The sequence below is a fragment of the Macaca fascicularis genome, chromosome 4 (genome assembly GCF_037993035.2).
Source record: "Macaca fascicularis isolate 582-1 chromosome 4, T2T-MFA8v1.1".
Taxonomy (NCBI): domain Eukaryota; kingdom Metazoa; phylum Chordata; class Mammalia; order Primates; family Cercopithecidae; genus Macaca; species Macaca fascicularis.
The window spans coordinates 133,134,378-133,156,613 of record NC_088378.1 but is presented as its reverse complement, the minus strand read 5'-3'; the positions used below and the strand labels follow the sequence as shown (position 1 = coordinate 133,156,613).

Sequence of the window (22,236 nt, the reverse complement as noted above, 5' to 3'; positions counted from 1 at the left end):
ATTGTGAACTCAGAAAAAAGGACCTTCGTGGAAATCCTTCATCACTCAGATTCCATCCCATTTATCCTAGTGATCTACTGGCTAGCTTTCAGAAAATGCTTTAGCATTTTAATGTGAACATTTTTGAAGTTTCTAAGTAAAACAACCAACAAGGGAAGAACTGCCTTCTTCTCAACAAAAGAGTGTGTACCTCTGCAGAGCAGGTGATGATAGCATGAGCAGCACTCTGCTGATAAAGTACCCTTCACACTTAGTCTGCCTTCAGAAGAGAGGAGCATTAGAAGCCCTCCTGCCTCAGTCCAACAGGCCAAGCAAAATGCCAGTGAGTATCAGCTGGAAAGTGCCACCTCAGAAGCCTTTAAAATCACATTTAATTATACGATTCACTGCTGCTTCTTTAACATGCACTGAACGAAGTAGTAAATTAGAAAAGAGCGGTTTTCCAAGATTCATTTGCTACATTAAAATTCTTTGGGAGTTGTTTATAAAAAATCTCCATCACAAGATGATGACTTTTGAAGCTCTAGGGAACATGTAAATAGAGGATGGTAAACTTACCATAGCATCACTATTCTGGGGGCAGAACCAATGGCCTTAACTTTCTGCAAATGTATTTTAAACAAGTTGTAAGATATTCCATTTATAAAAATGGCTAGCAAGTCTTAGCATACCCTTGAAAAGTGATAAAAGCTCAGCTCTGGGTGACCTAATTGGCAACTTAAATCACTCTGTTTTTAAGGCACAATCATCGTTTCAACTGGCTAACAAGTAGCAACTCTGGGTTTACCAGGTGGCACTCGGCAGTGATGCTTCTGTCAAAGCGAGGAAGATGAGGTCAGTGCACAGTTTGCCTCACCCAAGGAATTCGACCCACTAGGACCTCAAGAACAAAACTAACTTGTATAACTAGGATTAACCCACAATTAATCCACTTCTTTCCCTCATTTTTACTAATGAAAGGCAGGTTTAGAGCTCAGAATAAATATAGGAAACAAGTCTAAGTGTCTTGTAGTCACTAAAGGTTTTGTTGTTGTTGTTTTAAGCAGAGATGAGGTCTCACTATGTTGCCCAGGCTGGTCTCAAACTCCGGGCCTCAAGAGATGTTCCACCTCAGGCTCCCAAAGTGCTGAGATTACAGGTATGAAGTACTGTGTCCGGCTGTGACTAAAGTTTGCTCAAAATGATCCAAAGAAACTCTTCCAAAGTCCTACACCTTTCATCCCTGAATCATCTCCTCCAGCTCAAGGTCACCCAGAGAAAGAAACTAAAATGTCATTACTTGGAATTATGCCTCTTCATTACCAAAAAGAAGATCCAACTTATGTTATTTCTGGCCCATTTAATAAATATTTTTTGAAGGCAAAAACATGGTCATTCAAGCAATAATGATTGCCTCTTTTGAGTTGAATATATTTGCAATTTCAGTCCTCTATAAGCCAGTTAGAAATACAGAGAATACATGAAATAAGAGTTTCTCTGAACGTTCTGCAAGATTCCACTTTGCCTCTGTAGAAAATGTGGGTATTATATGTAGATTTTCTGCAAAGTGCTCTGAAAATTCCATAAATCCCATCCTGCAGGGATTTCACTTTTCTGTAGCCTTTCCACCACACTTGTATCCTATCCCCGCTAAATATATGCTGCAATATCAACATTTCCATAGACAAAGCACTGCACACTAATAAAACACAACACTGTTTACATACAGTGCAAATATATAACATATTTTTAGCATAGGTTATGAGCAATATTTTTAGATGGATGGAGCCTGCAGTGATATTAGTAACAAACTTCTACTGTAAATTAGTGGCCTAAATAGAAATTTATGTTCCATAAAACCCAGCATGAAACAATAAGTTAGAAATATTTAAACAACATTTTACAGAATGTTAAGCAGCAAGTACAACTGTGTCAGGCTGAGCTGGTTACTGAAAAGGAGAGTTGGGCACTGTCATAGAAAGGTCCCCAAGCAGCAAGACAATTCCTTGGTCTTTTATATAACTTAAAAAAAATTATATATGAAATCCAAATTTACCATACTAATATGTCAAAGGTAGACTACATGTTGAAAACAAGTAAAAAATAACCAACCAGTCCAGGAATAAAATGTTGCAGCTTCTACAGACAAAAGGTCAAAAGGCACCTACAGGAGATGGAATTTTGGTTCCTACCTTCATTCGTTTTCCAAAAATATGCTAGGCCTGTAAAGTGAAAAGATGAGCTTATATCTAGGTAGGCCTTTCTAAGATCTATAATCCTGCTCAAGTCATAATCAAGCCCACTCTTGCATTACTCACATTTCACAGAGCAAAGAATATTTCTATGACTTCTTGGGGGAAAATCAGCTTCCAATTTAAATGTATCTGCAATTCTTCAAATACCAAGATTTTAAACACTGTATTCAAAATCTAATATTGTAAGCCTGATACTATGGTTGGATCCTGTGAAGTATGTGAAAACACCATGGAAGCTCCTCAAATTTGTAATTTAGATATTTTTCCAAAATAATGGAAGTGAGGATTGGCTGGGGAGGTGAGGAGGGAAGAAAAGGTCCAACTTCTGTTTCTCTTCCAAACAAAACAAGAAGTCTTCAGGGATTCAGTAATAGAGATGGCAGAATGCCATGTCTTCAAGTAAAAATAAAATGATAGCTTTCTCTCTTCTGTTTATCCATCTGCAATTCAGTAGGACAAATGCACTATTCTTTTTTTAAAAAATGGGCTCCAGAACCTCAATAAAAAGAAGTGAGTTCTCTGATTCATAAATAATGTCCCCAAATAAGAAATAAACAATAGTTTTGGGTTATGGCTTTGTTTTATTAAGGCAAGAGATTGGTACTGGAGTGCTCACTTTTTCCAGTGGATTATCCAGCTTTCATCCTTAAATTCCACATGCTGAAAATTGGATTCATTTCTTTCCCAATCTGACTTATCTCTTAGCTTATTTCTGTCAATTCTATTTTAATTCTACCAACCATCTAAATAAAAACCCTCATTCATCACTTCTGATTCCTACTCTGCTCTTATCCGTAGAACCAACATGGAAGCTCAGTAAGAATACAAATCCTAAGTACACTGGGATGGTATCTCTTAGTCACCTTTCATTCATTCTTTCGCCCCTACCATATGACAAAGACAGTGATAGGTACTGGGTAAAAGTGAATAAGACAGTCATGATCCCTGCCTTCATGAAGCTTACAATCTAGAAGGGAAGACATACATTAAATAAAGATATAATAATAAATTGTGATAAGTGCTTGAAAGAAAAATACTTGGTATGGAGGAATTCATTAAGGGGTGATAGTAGTCAAAAAAGGTTTCTCTCTGGTAGTAAAAACTGAGCTGAGACTAAAGGGTAAGTATAAGATAGCTAGGTGAAGACTAGGGGAACAGTATTCTAGGAAGGCAATGTGTGGGGAAACCCTAAGGTAGGAAAGAGCTTGGCACATTTTAGGAAAATGCACAAAAGGCCAGTAAGGCTGGACTACTTAATAAATGGGCAGTCCAGTGGCCTTGTAGACCATATTAAGAAGTTGGGTTTTATCTCATACTTCTATATAGTGAGAAGCTTAATGGGTTATGTACATGATATGATTTATGTCTTAAAAAGAACACTCTGCTGAGTAGAAAATGGAGAGAAGAAAAGATGGAAACAGGAAAACTAGTTATGAGTCTACTGCAGTAGTTCTGGAAAGAGCTGAGGCTGGGCGTGGTACCTCATAACTGTAATTCCAGCACATTGAGAGGTCAAGGTGCGCGGATCAACCAAGGTCAAGAGTTTGAGACCAGCTTGGCCAATATGGTGAAACTCTGTCTCTACTAAAAATAGAGAAATTAGCTGGGCGAGGTGGTACATGCCTATAATCCCAGCTATTCATGCGGCTGAGGCAGGATAATCGCTGGAACCTGGGAGGCAGAGGTTGCAGGAAGCTGAGAAGGCACCACTGTACTGCAGCCTGGGCAACAGAGTGAGACTGTGTCTCAAAAAAAAAAAAAAAAAGAAAGAAAGAAAAAGAAAAAACAGAAAAGAACAGAAAAGAAAAGAGAAAAAGGAAAGAGCTGAGAGTGACCTAAACTAATCAAAGCCATCTTCATTCCCAGGGCCTAGCACAGCTCCTAGTTCATATAAATAAATGAATCAATACCAGCATCGGTTCTCAAAGCTCTTTTTTCATAGTATTTCCACTTCTTCCAGCATAGAAATATCCTCCTGTCTTTCTTAGACATAATTACATTCATTTCTAGGGCCAAATTTTTAGTCCACATTATGACTGAAGAAAATTAGATGATCTCTAATGCCAACAATTTAAAGTTCAAACTCAAATGCCACATTAAACTCCATATGAAAGTAAAGCATACTTTTTAAAACTCTCAATCAGATAAATAAGCAAAAATTTATATACAAGAATATTCATCAGAGCATTATTTACAACAGCAAAATAGAAACTATATGTGCTTCAATACAGGAAAAATCAAATTATGGTACCTCTATATAATGAAACACTATACATCCCTTGAAAATGTTTTCAAGGAACATTTAATAATGTAGGGAAAAGTAAAACAATGTTAAATGAAATAAGCAGAATATAAAACATACATAATATGATCTGAAGTTCAATTTTAAAAAGAATACACACACGTACACATGGCCAAAAAGAAGTAGAATGAAGTACTGAATTAGTGATCTATGGACTATAAGATTATGGGTGATTTTTACCGTCTCAATGTTTTTCTGTTTTCCAAATTTTCTGCAATAGTAATATTTATATTCTCAGAAAATCTCCTAGTAACAGTTACATTTAAAAGGAAAAAACATCTTCAGCTAGATCCATACTGCTGTCGCCATCTTTGTTCGAATCTGTGGCTGTGTTTCCTACAGCCCAGCTTCTACCATTGCCTGAACATAGTATATTCCTGCTCTGCAGCTATGGGTCTGTGAGGCTTCCCTTAGCATCTCAAAGCCTGCTCTCAACATTTACTACACAAAGCACTAATCTGACACAACATATGCTGCCTTTAGCTCTCATCTTCTCTGTCCAATTCACTGTTTTCTGTTTTTTTGTCCTTCCCCACAGCACCATGCACAGCATCATCCTATACAGGCATGTAATATTTGTTGACTGCCCAGAATGAACAAGTTATTCCAATATAAGGGCCGCAATTTGGTTCTGAGAACAGCATACCCATGATCTCTTGAGTCTGCTGTTTTTCAGCCAAAAGCTGCTGCCATACTTCCCAGTTTGAATCACGGACTGATAGGGCAGGGAAGAGACTGATCCCTGAAATGAACACTGAGTTCTAAAGGTGTAGAGAGATTCTCTGGAGGGATTCAGATAATCTAAGCCAGACCTGGAAACACAATGGCTCTAGATTCAGTGGTCTTATTCCCAGTCTGTTCTATGGCAGCTCACTCCAAGAGTCCTTCTCCCTAACTCTTCAAAGAATGTAAACTGGCAAATTAAGTCTGGAAATGTCCATTTGATTTCCTGAATGTCCGTTTGGCAGGCTGGAAAAAATTAATTTGGAGTTGCCATTGTGTTTTTCACTCTGTATAATTTAACTGTTAAATATCAAAGGTTCATTGAAAGTAAATGAAAGTAGTTTTTAAGCTTAACAGTTAGGCACTTTAAAAATTGTTTTCAAGGCAGCACAGCACAAAGGCCAGAATCATCTGATCACAAATTCCTCCCAGGGAAATGAAATTAAAAGCATAATTCAGTGTACTTGTGAGGCTACACCTTCCCTTCTCACACCCCGGAATAAATGAATGCAGACCTGAGTGAAGCCAGGGTGCATAACATGTGCTTATGAGCCAGCGTGAAAAGTACACATTTCACAACTCCAGGAAGACATATTAAAGTCACTGATGAATAATTATTCTGAAAAAGCTCTAAGATCCTGTGAGGTTAGGCTGTGATTTCAGTTGACAGCTTTGCTTATAAACATTGGTCCTAAAAAATACCAATTAATGATTCATTTGAATCCTGCTTTGCTCTGATACTGTCCAAATTCTGGCATTTCACGTCATGTTGTCGTCTTTTACCACATAAACTTCAGTTTTATCAAGGCAGAGAGTAAAAAATACTTTCAAGTAAAAATAATACAAATAACAAAGGATCTATTTTACTGTTGTGAACTCTGACAATTTCCTCTTTGCATTAAAAAAGATAATAAGTGTCAAACCAGTTATTATAACACATGACAGCTTCAGAATAGAGACAGCATATCCAGCTTTATATTATTCAGTCTAGACACATGGGAAAAGAGCAAACAGTTTTTCTAACAGATTTCTCTGCCTCAATGCCAATATGGCAAATAATCATATGAAAATGTTATTACTATACCTAATTTTCCCTTGGAGCTTTTAAATAGAAACTTTTTAAACTGATTTTTAAAATATGCACAGGGAGTGAGGACAGTAACAACACTACATGGGGCCCTGCCATTGACCTTCAGGCTTCAGCGAGGTGACACCTGGGATGGGTGGGGTTCTGAAGATTAATAAGGGCTGAGGACCAGGGGATGCATGACAAAGACAGATGTCTTTCCTAAAAGGGAAGGGCTCCTGAAATGGCATCAATTCCACTGAGGCATAAGTTGGGGAAATGAAATGAGAAAGCTTAATCTGTGCTTTCTTTCTCTAATCTCTGAGGATGACAGTCAAAATTAGAGGAGAGTAAAGTAATCCAGATGTACAAGGAACAGAAGCAAAAGGAAGTAGTTAAAAGACGTTTTATTAGAGACTAAGGGTGATTCACTTCAACTAAGTGTTACCTAGTACCTACCATGTGCTAGCTGTAACATCTGAATACAATTGAATAGACATGGCTTATTTTATAAGAGCAAACTCTCATCTACAGGACATGCCAGGGGCAGAATCAGGCTTACAATAAGATGCTCAGAAGCAAGACTGTCTTTTCCTTTATACCTAAAAAAGCTTGTTTAGCAAACAGAGTTACCTTTATCTGAAATACTTCTAATCCTGTGCTTTGTATTTATGTCCATACCTTTTAGATGAGACCTACTTTAACTATTACCAATTCTCACATTTTACTGAGCTAATGAGCAGTATCTATATTTGCTGATTTTATTTTCTGTCACCCTAATGTTATCATAACTTAATGCTATCAGGGAATAGAAAAGAATCAATGCTGATTATAGTTAAGAAAGCGAGGATGAAAGCAATACAAACTGGAGATATTTGTTTTTTTGTAAAACCTCTACAGGAGGTCTTCTTATCCTAGAGTCATTTAAGAAGAATTACTCACTTAACTCAAACTGAGCAAAGATGCCATGAACACATCCAGTAAAGACATCAGTGGCTCTCTGGTGAGGCAGCATGGTTTAGTGGAAAGAGAATTCACACAAGGTCTTTAGAGTCGGGTGAACCTGTTTTTGAAATCTGGCCCCATTACTTTTTGAAAATGGTGCAACCTCTCTGGGCTTCAATTTCTTCATCTGTAAAATTGAGAATACCCCTGCTGCACAATGATGTTATACAGGATTAGGTAAGACAAAAAGCATGTATGAGTACCTACAAGGAAGTAGCATGTGGTCAATACATGCTGTTTCCTCTCTTTTCCCTCAACTGCTTCCTACTAGGAAGGGGGAGGGGGTCAAAAGTCAAAAAATTTTACTACCAGTCTCTGATTATGTGCGTATATATGTGAGGAGAAACATGTGCAAAGGAAGGTTATATATTTGTGAGTACTGGGCTCTCATGAGCTTTGCCACCTTTAAAATATTTTGGTTTTATTTTATTGATTTGACTATCATATTAGCTTACTCATATATATCATCTGACACATCTATTTACTGGTCTTTTAAGCATCTCTGGGCATGTGGATGCTTGAAAAATAGTTTATTAGTATGATTTGACTATCTCTATCTTGTCTCCTATTTTTTTTTAGAGAATTACATGGCCAGCAGTGAGGATGGTGTCAAATCTCATCAGTCATCTACAACCACTTTCTCTGAACCTTTCTGCATCATTGAAGTTGACTCTCTTTCTTCCCATACTCTCCTTAGAGGACCTCAGAGGAAATGTGGATGGGCAGACAAAACAGAAAACTAAAGGAGGGAAGATAGGTGGGTTCTTGGCTTCCGGAAGGATTCTGACCTACTTCACTTGCCTTTAAATTAAGTGTGAATTTATTTCAGCAGCTACAGGGAAGAGCTAAGAAATCCTGTTTTCCTTGGAGAAGGGAATAAACAAACGCCAGATTAAAACTCAGAGGAAACTTTGGAAGTTATAAGCGAGGCTGCTACATATAATGACCAAGTCGCCTTGGTATGTCTTGTGAGCTAAAATTCCATTTCACTTTTATCATATATAAAACCAGGATTATAGCTCCAGGAGGAGCTACAATCTGTGTTCTCTTTGGTCTATCCGAACATCCCAAATAGTATCACATTCTACCTGAAGAAGTGCTGCTGAAATAGACTGACAATGCTTCATTATTTTGGCTGCAGGCAAAGACAAAATAAGTCTCAGGAGTTCTCCAAAAGCTCAAAAAGTTCTCTGTAAACTATGCTGTTATCAAATGGAAACTACAAGAATGCGACCAACACCACAGGAGTACAGCTTTCCCTGGGCTTTGCTCTGGCTATGAGAGAGTTTCCAAATACGCAATGAAAAGTCAGTGGAACCTGACAGGGGCCCAATGTAAACACAGGGGTTCAGACACACAACCCCTCCAGCTCCTCTCAGAATGCCTTCCCACTCACTGAGCACGGGCCAAACCCTGGTTAAGCGAGCACTGACCTTCCTGTTTATCTGATAATCCACACGGTGTAGATGGGAGAAACTGATAGTAAGGAGGAAGCATAAAAAAAATTATTTCCTCAATGTTAGTAAAAACATGAATTGGTTACACGACAAACATGAGGTGGTGATTATGTGAATGGTACAATGGAAAAGTTATTACAATCTGTGGAAGAAAAAAAATCCCATTTCTTCAAAAGTTTTCAACATTTTAAAATCCAAGCCCAGGCTTGAATCACTGCTGCATGAGGTAACACTCCCTTTCTGACCGCATGTGTGACTGGGCCACCAAGTCCCACTGATGTAGTTGGTATTACTACTGCTCAATTAACACATCTCAGGACAACAACTTTCACTTCAGAATCCAAGCCTCAAGTTATAAGGGGGACTAAAATCTTTTTTTATTTTATTTTTATTTTTAAAAGACAAGATCTGGCTCTGTCGCCCAGGCTGGAGTGCAGTGGCACGATCTCGGCTCACTGCAACCTCTACCTCCTGGGCTCGAGCAATCCTCCTGCCTCAGCCTCCTGAGTAGCTGGGAATACAGCTGTGCACCATCATGTCCAGCTAACTTTTGTATTTTTGGTAGAGAAGGGGTTCTGTCATGTTGCCCAGGCTGGTCTGGAACTCCTGGGCTCAAGTGATCCTCCCACCTCAGCCTCCCAAGGTGCTGAGATTACAGGCATGAGTCACTGTGCCCAGCTGAGCACTAAAATCTTTAAATAAATGCTCTTTTCTATAGACTGTAAGAGAAATAGAAGGGAAAAAAGCAATACAGTACTTAAGATTTACTTGAGAAGCACCACTGGGATTGAGGGGAGAGTGTACTCTTTGGAAACAGATAAACGTAGCTCTGAAACCCCGCCTTGCTCCTTGCTAGCTGCATGACTCTGGGCAAGCTTCTTGATAACTCAGCTTCCTCATCCATAAATATGGGGAGCAATGCACTTCCTTTGCAGGGCTCTTGTGGGCTGAGAGACAGTATGCATTCAACACTCAGAGTACCTCCCCTATGTTGGTGCTCAATAAACAGTAGCTCATCTCTGCCATTCCTGGAGTTAAGGCAGAAGACCCACAGATATTCTTACAGCACTCTGCTTAGGAGCTCTTGTGAAAGTGTAGGTCAGATTGGTGCAAGTCCTGTCACATGGGCATTGGTGGGTGACACAATCTGCTTTTAGCCTCTCATTTAAATTAAGCATAGGACGGAACATCAAACTCTTTTCAAGAAATCAGTGCTTTAACTGGGACCCTGAGACTATCTCCATGTAAAGTAGTATATAAATAAAAAGCTCTAATTTTGCTTGTAGCTCAGCTATAGAACACATCAAAACCCCCCACCAAACCCAATGTTCTAAGTAACGGAAGTGTCTCTGAGAACCATCTGAAAAGAAGCCTGACAACTTGCTTGTCTCACTCCCCACCTGACCTCAATCTTTCTTCCTCTGAGTGGATGATTCCAGTGCCAGTTTTAGATCCAGTGCCCATCCAAGATTTGGGGCTTCCCGAACAGAACGTAGTGTTGGTAAGACAGCATATAGCCATCACACAGGCTGACACTAAGAGAATAATGGGTATGAATGTGCGCTCTGTGCAGAATCCTCATGGGGAAGGAAGGCAACACCTGGGCACCTTTGGCAATGTAAAAATTCTCTTCTTTTAAAAATGCTGTTTAAACAAAGAGCTTTATATCTAGACTCAAAAATGCCTTTCCATCAGTATCAGCTTCTCCCAGGTAAAAGGAAGTGAAGACAGAAACAATGGGCCCTTGGAAATCCCATTGAGTAGGGAGAGGCAAAACAGAAAGATTTATTCTAACATGAGAAGAGCCCATGATGATGTGAAGGGAAAGAAGAGAGAAGAATGGCATATAGCCTGGAAGATTCAAGTACATTCACAGATAGATACTTTCCCAAGGTGTGCAGGAATCTAGCCCTTCTTCAAGGAGACAACCATAGCATCATATAATTCAAATTAATTCCTTTCTGAATGAGAGCTAAGTAACAAAGACAAAACTTGGCAAGATGGCACAGCACAGTGAGTGCAAAATTGTATTCCCAGTTGATACTTGGTGAGATGTTAGGTTGTCAGCTTAATGTAAAATAAAATGAGGCCGCACATCATAAAGTGTTTTGAAAAGTAAAAATCCAAGGGAAATATGAAGGCAGCATTTTAATGAGTCTAGAGAAAATGAACTCTGGGGTGAGCAGCTCTGCTCGCGACCTCTTTTCAGTTGGTATCCCATCGGCCTCTGGGAAGCGGGGCACATGAGGGAGGGGCCAGTGCCTGCCTCAACACTACCCGCCCTCCCCTAATGAGGCTCGTAGCACCACTTGCTAGCACCGGGCAGATGACAGAGAAAGAAAACCTGGTGTGGAGACCCCCATCCATTAAAGGCAAGAGAGTGAAAAGTGGGAGAGAAAGCTCCCAAGTTCAACAGCAGTGACCTGGGGTCATGCAGTGAGGACTTACAAAGGTACAAAAGCTTCTTTATTCAGGTGGTTCCTTTCAGTGCAACTTATTTCATGATGCTTAATGCAGGCAGTTAAAAGAACAGTTTAGTTGGATATAACTTACAGTACGTCACACAAATCTGGAGTGCCCACAGAACATTAATTTCAGGGCACACACTGAGATTATAACCAGCCTCTTTGCCAGGGGCAGCTTGTAACTCAGAAAGTCATGTTTCATTTAGGATGTGCTGTATAATGTTGAAGAGTAAAGTAACTATTTTGTTTTGTTGTGTTTCTTCCCAGTCCAAGAAGAAAGCATTTGGAGAAGAGCTACACATGCTCAGTTGAACTTCCTGTCAAATTGTTCTCACTCGTTTTGGCACAAGTCTGCTTAGGCCATCTCTCATTAACATTTACTCTTGCCTTAAGCCCTCTACTCACTCAACCCCTGCTAATCTTCCACAAGCAAGCTGATTACACTGGGATTTGCTTTTCCCAGACACGTTTGATACTCACTTTCTCCTGAACCTAGAACTGTGCTTCCCACCAAAGCATGCCAGGCACTAACTCATCCCTACTGAAAGGGGCTGTTAAAAGTCCATCTTCTTCCAAATGGTAGTGAGGTGATCCTTTTTCTCTCTCTCTTTTTTTTTTTTTTTTAACTTCTAGCTACTCCTCAATTCTGGTGATCAGTAACAATTTATTCCACTTAAAAAAGAGAAATCATATTAATTATTCTAAGATATAAACACTTAATTTTATTCATGCTCTTGAATTACTTTCCTTTCTACCGCATGTTTGTGTAGCTGTTATATGAGTCCTTTCTACTGATGTAGCTGTCATTCCTTCAACTGAGTTCTTGCCAAACACTGACCTACGTCTAGAGATACAAAGATAACTACTCTTGTTGAAGAGATGCCAGTTTAGTCGGGGAGACAGACATGTAAACAGATTTATATCTTAGATAGATGGCCTGGGTAGGAAAAGAATACATATAGCACAAATAACTCAGTGGACCAGCAAAAATAAAGCTTGAGGCCATGACATACAACAAAGACCCAGCAAGGCACAAGCACTGTCACCATGAAGGTAAGGCTTCCATTTTTGCCCCTTTCAATCTGTGCACATCTATTCTACATACTCTGCCTTTCCTCCTGTTACAGGAAAAGAAGGAACCTCAATTCTACCTGAAGCCAATCTTCTCCTTGAGCTAGAGATCCAGCCCCTCTCCCATAATCAGGTACATGGCCCCTGCAAATATCCACTCTCCTGCATGATCAAATCCTCCCTCCCTGTGGTATCATTCCAATCCACACACGTACCTTAACATCATCCTTCCTTGACCCTAGGTCCCCCTCCAACCTCTTCATCATTTCTCTGCTTCCCCTCCCAGTGACACTTTATCTTCTACATGTGTTGCCACCCCTATTTCCTCAGCCTCTATTCCCTTCTCCCTTGACTCCATGGAAATGGCTCTTAAAGGACACCACTAAGCTCTATCTTGCTACATCCAGGAGTCGATTTTCTGTTACCTACTGTCCACTCCCATCTCCCCTCCCCATACTGAAAGACTGACTTTTTGAGACTTCCATGAAAATTCTGTCACTTCTATTCACTTTTCCTTGTCCACCTGCCATCTGGTCTTCCCTATAGTCCATTCTCACACTAGATCACACTAGAGTTATCTTTCAAAAATCTAAACTACCATCACCCGGTTTAAACCCTTCTATGGTTTCCCATCATCCTTAGAATTCCACACTATCAAGTCCCTGTAGGACATAGCTCCTGTCTACCTGTCTGCCCTCATTGCTAAATATACCTTCCTCCCAACACCCTACAGACCATCTACCCACCAGATTTCAGACATACATGGCCTTCTTTCTGTTCCTCAAAAATGCCAAGCTAGTTCTCACTTCGCAGCCTTTACTCTTGCTGTTCACTAGCCTGGAACACTTCTCCCTTAGATTCCTGCATAGCCAACTTCTTGTAATTCAAGTTTTGGCTCAATTGACTTCCTCAGAGAGGCCTTCCCTGACCGTTCTGCTCAAGAGATCCTTCCCCAAACTCAACCACTGGCTAGCTTATTCCCCCATTCCAATTTCGTCAAAATATGACTAGTCAGTATCATATTTATTTCTTTACGTCTCATTTTTCTATCTCCCCTACTACAATGTAAACTGCATTAAGCAACAACTTAATCTCGTTTACTGCTATATGTCTACTTCCAAGCATAGTGTTTAGTATATCATGGGTGTATACTAAAATGTTATACTCAATGTTACTCAATGGATAAATCAAATGATGATGAAATCCTTGTTTAGGATCCTGTGTTCAGCTCTTTGCTCTTCAACTGCAGACATGCACAGAAGCTAAAGGTGAGATGTAATAACTAGTGCACAGGAAAATCAGACCTATGAAACTAGAACTAGAATTACTACGGAAGTGTTATATTTTTATTCTTCAGGGGTAATCATTAGTTGTTTTTTAAATGTCTAATAAGGATTAAATAAAAAGAAATGGATTACAGGTTCAGCAGACTGGGCGAAAGTTCTGGAGTAGATAAAATATGGGTTAGATTTATGAAAACACTTCCTGGGATTGACTACTATTTGAGATTATAATCAATTCCTGAAGAAGAATACTGGATATCTTTTTAAAACAAAAAGAGGTAACAGTAATCCTTTATCAATTGTGTGCTTCCTTTGTGCCAAGACCTCTGCCAAGGCTGTTTTACAAGCCTGATCTCCTTTGACATTTGTAGCAACCCTATGAGACAGGTACAGGGATAGCTGGGAGATGTCATGGGTTCAGTGTATGACCATACAATAAAGCGAGCCACACAAATCTTTTGGTTTCTCAGTGCATATAAAAATTACATTTACACTGTATGGTAGTATATTACGTGTGCAACAGCATTATGTCTTAAAAAAGTACAGATTAATACATTAATTAAAACATACTTTATTGCTAAAAAATGCTAACGATCATCTGAGTCTCAAGTGAGTCATATCTTTTTTGCTGGTGGAGGATCACGCCTCAATGTTGATGGCTGCCGGACTGATCAGGGTGGTGGTTGCTGAAGGCTGGGGTGGCTGTGACAACTTCTTAAAGTAAGACAATGATGAAGTCTGCTGCATCTATTGACTCTTCTTTCATGAAAGATTTATCTGTAGCATACGATGCTGTTTGACAGCATTTTTACCAATAGTAGACCTTCTTTCAAAATTGAGGTCAATCCTCTCAAACCCTACTACTGCTTTATCAACTAAGTTTGTGTGACAGCCTAAATCTTTTGTTCTAGAATCTACCATTTCAACAATATTCACTGCATCTTCACCAGGAGTAGATTCTATCTCAAGAATTCTATCTTCACTTTCTTTGCTCATCCATAAGAAGCAACTCCTCAATCATTAAAGTTTTTTCATGAGATTGCAGCAATCCAGTCATGTCTTCAGTCTGCAATTACTGCTGTTAATATTTTGACCACCTCTCACGAATCACAAACATTCTTAATGGCCTCTAAGTGGTGAATACTTTCCAGAAGGTTTTCAATTTGCTTTGCCCAGATCAGAGGAATCAGAGGAATTTGCCATCAGAGGAATCACTATTTATGGCAGCTATAGCCTTACAAAATGTATTTCATAAATAATAAGACTGGAAAGTTGACACGATTCCTTGATCCATGGGCTGCAGAATGGATGCTGTGTTAACAGGCACGAAAACAACATTCATCTCCTTGTACAGCTCCATCATAGTTCATGGGTAACCAGGCATGTGGTCAATGAGCAGGAATATTTTGAGAGGAATTGCTCTGTCTCAGCAGTAGGTGTGTCAGCCGTGGGCTTAAGATATTCAGGAAACCATGCTGTAAACAGATGTGCAGTCATCCAGGCTTTGTTGTTCCATCTACAGAGCACAGGCAGAACAGATTTAGCATAACTCTTAGGGCCCTAGGATTTTCAAAGTGATAAATGAGCACTGGCTTCACCTTAAAGTTACCAGCTACATTAGCCCCTAACAAGAGAATCAGAAATGTCCTTTGAAGCTTTAAAGCCAGGCAGTGACTTCTCCTCTCCAGCTATTAAAGTCCTGGATGGCATCTTCTTCCAACAGGAGGCTATTACATCTATCTTGAAAATGTGCTGCCAGGTCTTCTGGGTAACTTGCTGAAGCTTCTACATAAGGAGCTGCTGCTTCACCTTGCATTTTTATGTTATGGAGATGGCTTCTGTTCTTCATCTTATGAATCAACCTCTGCTAGCTCCAAGATGAATCAACCTCTGCTAGCTAGAAGCTTTTGTTCTACACCTTCCTCACCTCTCTCAGCCTTCACAGAATTGAAGAGTTAGGGTCTTGCTCTGAATCAGGCTTTGGCTTTAGGGAATGTTGTGGCTGGTTTGGTCTTCTATTCATATCCACTCAAACTTTTTCCATATCAGCAATGGCTGCTTTGCTTTTTTATCATTCCTGTGTTCACTGGAGTGCTTGGACTTTCCTTCAAGAACTTTTCCTTTGCATTCACGGCTTGGCAAACTGTCTTAAGAGGCTTAGCTTTCAGCCTGTCTCAGCTTTCAATATGCCTTCTTCACTAAGTTTAATCATTTCTAGCTTTTGATTTAAAGTGAGAGAGATGTGGCTCTTCCTTTCACTTGAACACTTAGAGACTACTGTAGGGTTATTAACTGGCCTAATTTCAATACTGTTGTGTCTCAGGGAATAGGGAGACTGGAGGAGAGAGAGAGATGGGGGAAAAACCAGTCAATGGAGCAGTGAGAATACATTCATTTATCTATTAAATTCTCTCTTCTATGGGTGTGGTTTGTGACATTTCAAAAAATTACCATAGTAACATCAAAAATCATCAATTGTAGATCACTACAATAGATGTAATAATAATTAAAAGGTTTGAAATATTGAGAATTACCAAAATGTGACACAGGCACACAAGTAAGCACATACTGTTGGAAAAATAAGGTCAAAAGACTTGCTGAACACGGGGTTGCCACAACCTTCAGTTGGTAAAAACAAAACAAAACAAAAAACTACAGTATCTGCAAAGTGTAACAAAAAGGGGTATGCTTGTAGCACTATTCTCATTTTAACTTGAAATGGTCACATAGTTGGTAAATGACCAAGCTGGGACCTAATTCAGTCCATCTAACTCTAAAATCTGTGCTTAACCCTTATGTTTACAAGAGAGAGTTTAGATGGGCCCTGCTGAGAGCATGAGAGTTAACTATTTGAATCTGTACCCAAATCTAGGATTCTAAGGACACAATATGAAGAACAATTTAAAACAGTCCCGTAAGTTAGATTTCATCTTTGAGCTTCTGGTTATGAAGACATTTAAGGAACTAGACAAAATTATGTGCTTGTGGTTATCCATTACATAAATTATCTTCTATCTTTCTGAGGGATTATTTTATTTATAATCTGAAGACCTATCTTAGGTGGGGGGAGGTTGGGTGTAGTGGCTCATGCCTATAATCCCAGCACTTTGGAAGACCAAGGAGGGCAGATCACTTGAATTCAGGAGTTCAAGACAAGCTTGGGCAACGTGGTGAAACCCCATCTCTACAAAAAATACAAAAATTAGCTGGGCATGATGGCACATGCCTGTAATCCCAGCTGAGTACTCTGGAGGCCAAGGTGGGCGGATCACCTCAGTCCAGGGAGGTCAAGGCTGCAGTGAGCTGAGATCTCACCACTGCACTCCAGCCTGGGTGACAGAGCCAGACCCCGAAAAAAAGAAAAAGAAAAAAGAGAGAGAGAGAGAAAAAGAAAGAAAGAAGGTGGGGGTTGGTGGTGGGGGATCGAGTTTGCAAGTATCACCAGGTATGACTAAAACAATTTCTTGCTCCTTTAAGGTTTTGAATAGCAAACTATGGCCTGCAAGCCAAAAATAAATTTTATATTTTTAAAGTATTGTTTAGAAAGAGAAGAATTTGTAACAGAGACTTTATGTAGCCCACAAGACCTGAAATTGTTATTATCTGGTCCTTTACCAAAAACGTTGGCTGTTGACCTCTGGTCTAGATCTTAAAAATGGGTGCACGAAGTATGAAATAGGTGTAATAGATAATAAAGTCCCTAGTTAGAAAAAGCTATTCCCTTAAGGTTGTTTTTTTTTGAGACAAGGGATCAACCGATCCTCCCACTTCAGCCTCCCAAATAGCTGGGACTACAAGTACATGCCATCACCCCTGGCTAATTTTTGTATTTTTTATAGAGATAGTGTCTTGCTGTGATGCTGGTCTTGAACTTCTGGCTTCAAGCTATCCCCCCACCTCGGCCTCCCAAAGGTGTGAGCCACCATGCCCAGCCCCTATAGGTTTTCAAGTGTCCAAGGGATTTTTTTTTTTTTTTAATATCGACAACAAAGATTTCCAGAGTCAGATTTAAAAATGGATCTAGCCTCTCAACTTAGCATCAATGAGATGATATTAGGGGACAAAAAAAGAAAAAGAAGATGCTGCGAAGCTTGGGGAAGAATTGCAATTATCCAGTTTTAGAGCCGCAAGGAACCATATGGAAACTATGGGCCAATGCCCTCTAGCTCTGTAAATGAAGAAACACCGGGACGGGGCAATGACTTCAGGCTGCGATGTGTCAGCATAGCACAGTCCTGTCTCCGGGCCCCAGGCCACGTCTATTCTCACTGTGCCAATGAGGCCTTTACGTTATTACAGAGACATGCTCTGCGAACCAAGGTGTGGTGGACAGCTTTTTAAAAGGTCAGATGAAAACCAGCAGCTCTGAAAAGAATGTGTGATCTGAAGGTGAAGTCTCAATCCATTTTGTTAAGAAAAATTAATGTTTCTTTTTTTATAATGCTTTTTTGAATTTCAAAAGTGGTACACATTCATTACAGAATTTTCATTATGAAAATTATTTTTCAATAAGGAAATGCAAAAAAATTAAAGAGAATAATTATTTATAATCTCTCCATCCAGTAATAAAATATTTTCAACATTTTATTATTTCCTTATGAGACAGAGTCTCACTCTGTCATCCAGGTTGGAGTACAGTGGTATGATCAGGGCTCATTGTAGCCTCGACCTCCCAGGCTCACGGGATCCTCCTGCCTCAGCTTCCCAAGTAGCTGGGACTACAGGCATGCTCCACTATGTCTGGTTAATTTTTGTACTTTTTATAGAGACAGGGTTTCACCGTGTTGTCCAGGCTGGTCTTGAATTCCTGCGCTCAAGTGATCCATCTGCAAAGTGATCCGAAGTGATGGGATTGTAGGCATGAACCACTGTGCCTGGCCCTTACAGCTTTTTTAAAAATGCAGATACACATACGCCATTTGAAAAATTAGAATATTCCCAGAAGTTTGAGACCAGCCTGGGAAACATAGCAACACCCCATCTCTACAAAAAAATTTAAAAATTAGTTGAGCATGGTGGCACATGCCTGTAGTCCCAGCTACTAGGGAAGCTGAGGTGGGAGGATCACTTGAGCCCAGGAGTTCAAAGTTGCAATAAGCTATGATTGTGCCACTGCGCTCCAGCCTGGGTGACAAGAGTGAGAAGACCTTGTCTCAAAAATAAATAAGTAAATAATTATAGCATTTTTTTTCACTTAACATCAGCATTTTTGTGTCATGTACATTTTCCTAAAACCTTTTAACATTATACAATTCCACTGTGTATATGTATAATAATTTCTGTAACTTCCAGGACCAGCTTATAGAAAGAATATTTACCTCACCCTCACCAACAGTGACTATGAGCATTATTCAAAATATTTTTCCATTTAATAAGCATTTCTCGTTTCACACTGACGTCGATCCTTTCTTCACATGGCATTTATTTATATGCCATCTTTTGTGACTTGTCTATTCCCAATGTCACATGTCCTATTCTCATTTTTCTTCTGAGGTGTTCATCTTCTTTTTGATGATAAAAGTCAAACAGAAAAGATTTTAACCTTTTCTTCTATCATAAATATTGTATGTTTCCCACCATGCCATTTGCCTTTTAATTTTGTCTTTTTAATTTGTTGTTGTTTTAATCCAGAAATGTAGCATTTCCAGCTAGTCAAATCCCCTGCATTTGTCCTTTGTAATGCTAAATAAAGGATGATCTACCAAAGCTGACCTATTAGTTTCTAAAAAGCGGCCAGTGTAAATCCCCCAAACCTGCATAGTCTGCAGAGGTTCCACTCAGTGGTGGCCAGATGGAAGGAATGTGGAGTAGAAACACTACCAGATGCACAACGAGTCAGGAGGCCCAGATGCTAGTCCTGGGTTTGCTGCTTGCTTGCTGCAAGTCCTTAGGCAAATCTCCCATTCTCTCTGGGTACCAGATCCCTCTATCAATAAAATGAAAGTTGTGGACACTACAATCTCAAAACAATCTCAAAAGACACATCCATTTCTTTTTTTTTTTTTTTTTTGAGACAGAGTGTTGCTCTGTTGCCCAGGCTGGAGCTCAGTGGCGCAATCTCGGCTCACTGCAACCTCCGCTTCCCAGGTTCAAGTGATTCTCCTGCCTCAGCCTCCCAAGTAGCTGGGATTACAGGTGTGTACCACCAGACCCGGCTAATTTTTGTATTTTTAGTAGAGATGGCGTTTCACCTTGTTGGCCAGACTGATCTCAAACTCCTGACCTCAGGTGATCCACCTGCCTCAGCCTCCCAAAGCATTAGGATTACAGGTGTGAGTCACTGCGCCTGGCCAACACATCCAGTTCTAATGCTCATTCTTATTTGACACATGAAAGAAGGGAAGTCAGTGCTAGATGTTCCAGGCTAGTCAGAATCCACAACCCCAGAGAGACCTGTCAATGAGAAAAGGGAAGAAGGTGAGAGACGGTAAAAACAAATGTCTGACAGGAGAAAACTTGCAGCCCTTTTGACAGGTAGCTTATAGAATTTATTTCAAGTACATCAGCATGATCTGGAAGGTCAAAGGCAGCAGAGAACCAAAACCGAAAAAGGGCTTAATTTTAGTGCATAGATTTTTCCCAGAAATGGCACCAGGTAATCTGACTGTGACTTCCTCTAAGCCAGTGGGGGACTATAAATGTTGGATATGGGCATAAACGCCAGAATAAAAAGATCCAAAAGGGATGTGGATGACAAAAGTGGTGCAGGTTTTGAGGTAAGAGGGAAAAGCTGTTCATGAGGGTCATCATGTTGAGAGAGATCTCCTTGAGGGCCGGTATATATTAGATCATAAAAACAAAAGGGACGAAAGACAACGAAACTCAAGCATAGGAGAAGAAATGGTCTCAAGACAGTCTGGCAGGTTTGTAGTAGAGATGAAAGTGATGTCCTCTGTCCCTTGGAAATACCTGCAAACACAATATTGTGAAATAATAATATGTGCTTTGAAGTATTACGGTGCTGGCAAGAAAGGCAAGGTGTTAGTTTCATAATAGTGGCATTGTGTTGTGGGTGCCACCAACAAAGTCCTAAGTCCAGGTGACATAGGGTCATGAGAAATCACATTAATGAGCTAAAGCCCCTACCTACCATTGCTAACTAACTAGTATTTATTTATGTGTATTTAACAATTATTTTTTCTTGCATAAATTAAGTAGTAACACCTGTTTGTTTTCTTCACTTTATTGCTACTTTAGTAGTTATTTATCCTGTCCATTTTAGCACTGATTAAAACATAAAATGTCTTTAGGAAATGTTATGTCCTAATTTATCGTTTAATTTAATGTTAGCAGTCAAACACTGATGACATTGCATCTCTTTAAAAAATTAGCCTATCTATTATCACACACCAATAAATACATTCGTAAAAAAAAAAAATCTCATTCTCAAATGAGAAGAAACCACAAAGCAAAGAGTCAACGAAGGAAAAAAACCAAATCCTGAGTCTTTCACCTGGTCCAACAGGGTGTATTAAGAATAATTATGGAGTGTATTAAGAATCATTAAAGTAGGCCAGGTGCGGTGGCTCAAGCCTGTAATCCCAGCACTTTGGGAGGCCGAGACGGGTGGATCACGAGGTCAGGAGATCGAGACCATCCTGGCTAACTCGGTGAAACCCCGTCTCTAGTAAAAAAATACAAAAAAATAGCCAGGCGAGGTGGCGAGCGTCTGTAGTCCCAGCTACTCGGGAGGCTGAGGCAGGAGAATGGTGTAAACCCGGGAGGCGGAGCTTGCAGTGAGCCAAGATCCGACCACTGCACTCCAGGCTGGGCGACAGAGCGAGACTCCTTCTCAAAAAAAAAAAAAAAAAAAAAAAAAAAAGAATCATTACAGTAATATTTCCTTGTGTTTCTGTGATGAAGGATGCCTCATCTGTTCACTTCCAATACTTTCTTTTTTCAAGCTTGCTGTCTTTCATGTAAATAAAAAGAAAAGATGCTGTCTTTCATGTAAATAAAAAGAAAAGAGTAACTTTCCTTTTCCAAAAAACACAGAAGGGCAAAAACTACACTACAAATAGCTTTTACCCTCAGGCTCAAAGTTCTCAATAAATTAAAACTCCATTATTGTTTACTCTGTTGCCGATACAACTGAAAAAAGATTAACTGGGTCCCACTGTAGAGATGAGAAAATGGGCCCACAGAAACAGCTTAAGTCAGTTTATAATACACAAAAAAACAAAGACCAGCCTTTCCATCCAAAGGCCTTTCCTGGGATCTCAGTTCACAGTCTCCATTCAGGGTTCAACAGCACCCCTTCAGGACTGCACCCCAAGTTTTTAAAGCAGGGAGATGTGCAGGAAGGAACACTGACCAGGAGCAGGTAACTGAAGCTCAGCCCTAGCTTTAGCCCATGCTATTTCTATGATCTTGGGAAAGTAATTTTCATCTTCCTATGGCTCCATTTCCTTCAATATAAAACGGAGATAATATTTACACCTACTACCTAACACAGTGTTTAAAAAGTTCAAATGGAGGAAAGGGCTCTTTTCAAAATACAGGCCACCTGTGTTATTTATGAATTTAAAAGAGAAGAATAAAGCAACTAAAATAATGATTTTTAAACTTACATCATCCTCTCCTCCATGAATTTCATAAACTCATCTCCTAAAAGTGCTACATGGCATACA

The 22,236-nt window shown here is 39.7% G+C and overlaps 1 protein-coding gene across 12 annotated transcripts in view; it reads right to left on the bottom strand.

Moving 5' to 3' along the window:
• Positions 1-22,236, bottom strand: part of BTBD9 (BTB domain containing 9) — a 506,404-nt gene that overhangs the window by 337,202 nt on the left and 146,966 nt on the right. Inside the window, exon 7 of one of the 12 annotated variants that reach the window (XM_074038165.1) lies at positions 14,063-15,941. The exons of 9 other annotated variants lie outside the window; for them this stretch is intronic. In XM_074038165.1, coding sequence (XP_073894266.1) covers positions 15,926-15,941 — 16 coding nt within the window. In that variant the 3' untranslated portion in view covers positions 14,063-15,925. Of the gene's footprint in view, positions 1-14,062; positions 15,942-19,196; positions 20,516-22,236 lie in introns of those variants that run through there. 2 more of the 12 variants (XM_074038163.1, XM_074038161.1) reach the window with 2 other exon arrangements.